The sequence below is a fragment of the Anomaloglossus baeobatrachus genome, chromosome 4 (genome assembly GCF_048569485.1).
Source record: "Anomaloglossus baeobatrachus isolate aAnoBae1 chromosome 4, aAnoBae1.hap1, whole genome shotgun sequence".
Taxonomy (NCBI): domain Eukaryota; kingdom Metazoa; phylum Chordata; class Amphibia; order Anura; family Aromobatidae; genus Anomaloglossus; species Anomaloglossus baeobatrachus.
Genome location: NC_134356.1, coordinates 140,597,425 through 140,600,829, shown reverse-complemented (window position 1 = coordinate 140,600,829; position 3,405 = coordinate 140,597,425). Strand labels below are relative to the sequence as shown.

Here is a 3,405-nt window from a genome sequence, read left to right as displayed (position 1 = left end):
GGCTTTACTGGTTGTTTGCTGTACATGAGTGTGTGGGTTGTGTGGTGGTATGCCAATGAGGGTGGAGTATGGTACAATCTCTGTAACTACCGTGTTTTGCCAGGGCATCACAACCATATGCTGAATTAAGTAACGCAGGCAGCAAGATTGAAACAACATAAATTTATTATTACAATGAAAATATAACAATCAATTGAAATTAATTTCAAATAACAAAACAACAACAATAACAAAATTTAGTGTCCGTCTTCATATTGGTGGACATATTCAGGCCGGGTGGGAGATGACAGTTGGCTTAAAAATGAATCATTTGAATACCTGGGATAATGTGGGGGGGGAAACTGTGGGGGGGGATACTGTGGGGGGGGATACTGTGGGGGGTGGTCAAGCTGCAAGCGTGGTGGATGCATCCTGTTCGGTGTACTTTGCAGGGGCTGGCGAGGAATCCATGTATTAGAATCATGGGACTGGTTCTTCTTGCATATCGTGTCATTGTCATCCAGTTCTCCTCGGCCTGCCTTTCTTAGGACTTCCAACATCAGTCTTTCGGCTTGCTCCCTCTGTGTGGAATCCAATTTGCAGAGTCTGTCCGATGCAAATGCGGCAAAGCTATCGACTGGGGTGCTTTTTGGCTGTGATAGCAGTTGGGTTGCCAAAGAATAAAATTCAGCCGATGTCACAGGGGTGTTGGCCTTCTTTTTGCGTAACTGTCTTCGCCGCATTTCACCAGAGGGTGCAGGTGCCTCATTATCCTCCACAATAGGCTCGCTCGATGTGGTGGGGTTCTCATTCAATTGGGGCCTCACCATATCTGTCTGAGGGTTCTGCGGGAACAGAAAAATAAATGTTAATTAAAAGTCATACATTAATAGTTAGTAAATTTAATTAAAGTGTGACAAAATTGTATTGGAGTGTACTTATCTGAACTGGAAGGGATAACATTTCCAAACTGCACAATAAATCATGGCAACAATAAGTTACTATTTTGTGTTCCTCAATGGCATGTACATAAAAAGTTTGAATACTATGTAACGTGAAGCAAATAAGGTACTTACATCTACAACAGCGGAGGTGTTGTCATCGATCGGGATGTCATCGTTTTCAATGTCTGCTTCCAGGTCTACGTTTCTTTGGTAGGAGCTTTCCATCATTCGTGGTAGCTCCTGGTCCCTTGTGAATTCCAGGAGATTGAAATACCACAAGGGAGAAACATATACCTGGTCAGTGCCGGCCCCTGACTTTTTTGATTTGTCCACCTTATTTGCTTCTTTCTTATATACAGTCCTCAAGCCTTGGATCTTCTTTTTTACTACTTTGACATCCACCGCCTCGCCTCCACTGTGTTTTTTAAAAAGATCCACCAGTTGGGCATAGGCGGCTTGTTTTTTTATTCTGTCTGAATATTCTGTGGATTTGATTCTCCACAAGCAGGGCAGTGATTGATACAAATCCAACAGCTCACGCACAAAGTCTTCTTTGTTATAATAAGCCATCTGAAATAAAGAATGAAAAATTTATATGTAAACATAAAAGAAGTTGCAATAAACCGATCACAATTTTTGGTTATGGTGTGGCAGAGACTAAAATGGCCGCCCCTATGTGTGGCAGAAACACAAAATGGCGGCTGTAGCTGAGAGACAAAAGATGAAAAAAATCCAGCACTCAAAGCATTCAACTGAAATTGTTTTATATTTTATTCATGGATCTGTGTAATTATTAAAGACGTTTCGGTCATCCGACCTTCATCAGTTTACACAGAAAAGGTTCTGTAGACAGTATGTGACATTGACTGCAGACCGGGACGGGCAGCTTTTTCCTCTGGTCCAGCTTTTTCATATATTTCTACAGAACCTTTTATGCGTAAACTGATGAAGGTCGGATGACGGAAACGTCTTTAATAATTACAGAGATCCATGAATAAAATATAAAACAATTTCAGTTAAATGCTTTGAGTGCTGGATTTTTTTCATTTTTTGATCTGGGGTGGGACCCTATCCAAGCACCAGCGACTATAGAAGGAGTGCCACATTTCTATATTTTATTTAATGAGAGACAAAAGAGCCAGCAATGCTAGGATAGGACACATTACAAACAGCACTATGGAGAGACCCCTCTTTAAAAGGCATTATACACGCACAGATAAAAGCCAGCAACTTTAACTCACATAATAACTATTAACATATATCTAACAGCAATCAACTCACATAATAAATATTAACATATATCTTAACAGCAAGAACATTATTCAAAAAAAAGCCCACCCCCCCAACAAGAAAAAAGACCTACCTTTTCAAAGAAGTGTATATCAATGTAGAATCCAAGCGGAATCGCAAATACGATCTCACCGACACTCGACAGCACTGCAAGGATACTCCAGGTGCAACTGCGGCTTCGATCCGAAAAACACACCAACAAAGCGACCGGGTACAATGGACGAAGGAATCAGGGTGGAGACGCAGGTTCTATCTCAAAGCAAAGCGCAAAAGAAGTGACAAAGGGTGGACGCGATCCAAAATTTAACCGCTAGATACGCCCCCTGCATGCCCAATCAGAACGCAGTATTGGCCGCCAATGAAAGCGGAGGGGGGTATGGAAAAGGCGACGCAAATGTGACTCACTGCATAATGGGATTGGAATCGTTAACATAGTAGCTGTGTGACAGGGTCCTTATCAATCAGAGCGGAGGGGGTGGAAAAGGCGACGCCCGCCCGGCCGCCCAATCAGAACGCAGTATTGGCCGCCAAAGAAAGCGGAGGAGGGTATGGAAAAGGCGACGCAAATGCACGCCTACGTGACTCACTGCATAATGGGATTGGAATCGTTAACATAGTAGCTGTGTGACAGGGTCCTTATCAATCAGAGCGGAGGGGGTGGAAAAGGCGACGCCCGCCCGGCCGCCCAATCAGAACGCAGTATTGGCCGCCAATGAAAGCGGAAAAGGCGACACAAATGCACGCCTACGTGACTCACTGCATTTTACTACGCCCCTAATGGGATTGGAATCGTTAACATAGTAGCTGTGTGACAGGGTCCCAGCGATTTCAAAGATCGTTATACGGGACGCATGCTCGTTCATAAACTCGTTATGTGTGACACCCAACATGCGATTTCAACAACGACTCATAAACGATCCAGAAAGTGTGACGTAGTAGCGATCTCGTTCACGATCTCGTTATGTGTGACTGGACCTTTACTGAGAAGTCTGACACTATCTGGACTGTTTTAGACTGTGTACACCAGCCCAAGATATGATAAAGGCTGGTATACGGTCACCACTAGGAATGGCTATATACCCTGCCTGCCTGCCTGCTTGCCTGTATACTGCTACAATAGTCCTGACAAGGACTCTTCTGGTCACTAACCTGTATTCCGACCTGGCTATGCCCTGCCTGTATACAGCAACAA

General features: G+C 43.8%; 1 protein-coding gene across 1 annotated transcript; it reads right to left on the bottom strand.

Moving 5' to 3' along the window:
- Positions 1–236: 236 nt before the first annotated feature.
- On the bottom strand, positions 237–3,116 carry LOC142302340 (uncharacterized). Its single transcript, XM_075343401.1, has 3 exons — positions 2,287–3,116; positions 1,056–1,493; positions 237–824 (listed from the first exon to the last, which is right to left on the bottom strand). The coding sequence occupies exons 2-3, from the start codon at positions 1,491–1,493 to the stop codon at positions 237–239; spliced, it is 1,026 nt and encodes a 341-aa protein (XP_075199516.1). The 5' UTR covers positions 2,287–3,116.
- Between the last annotated feature and the right edge of the window lie 289 nt (positions 3,117–3,405).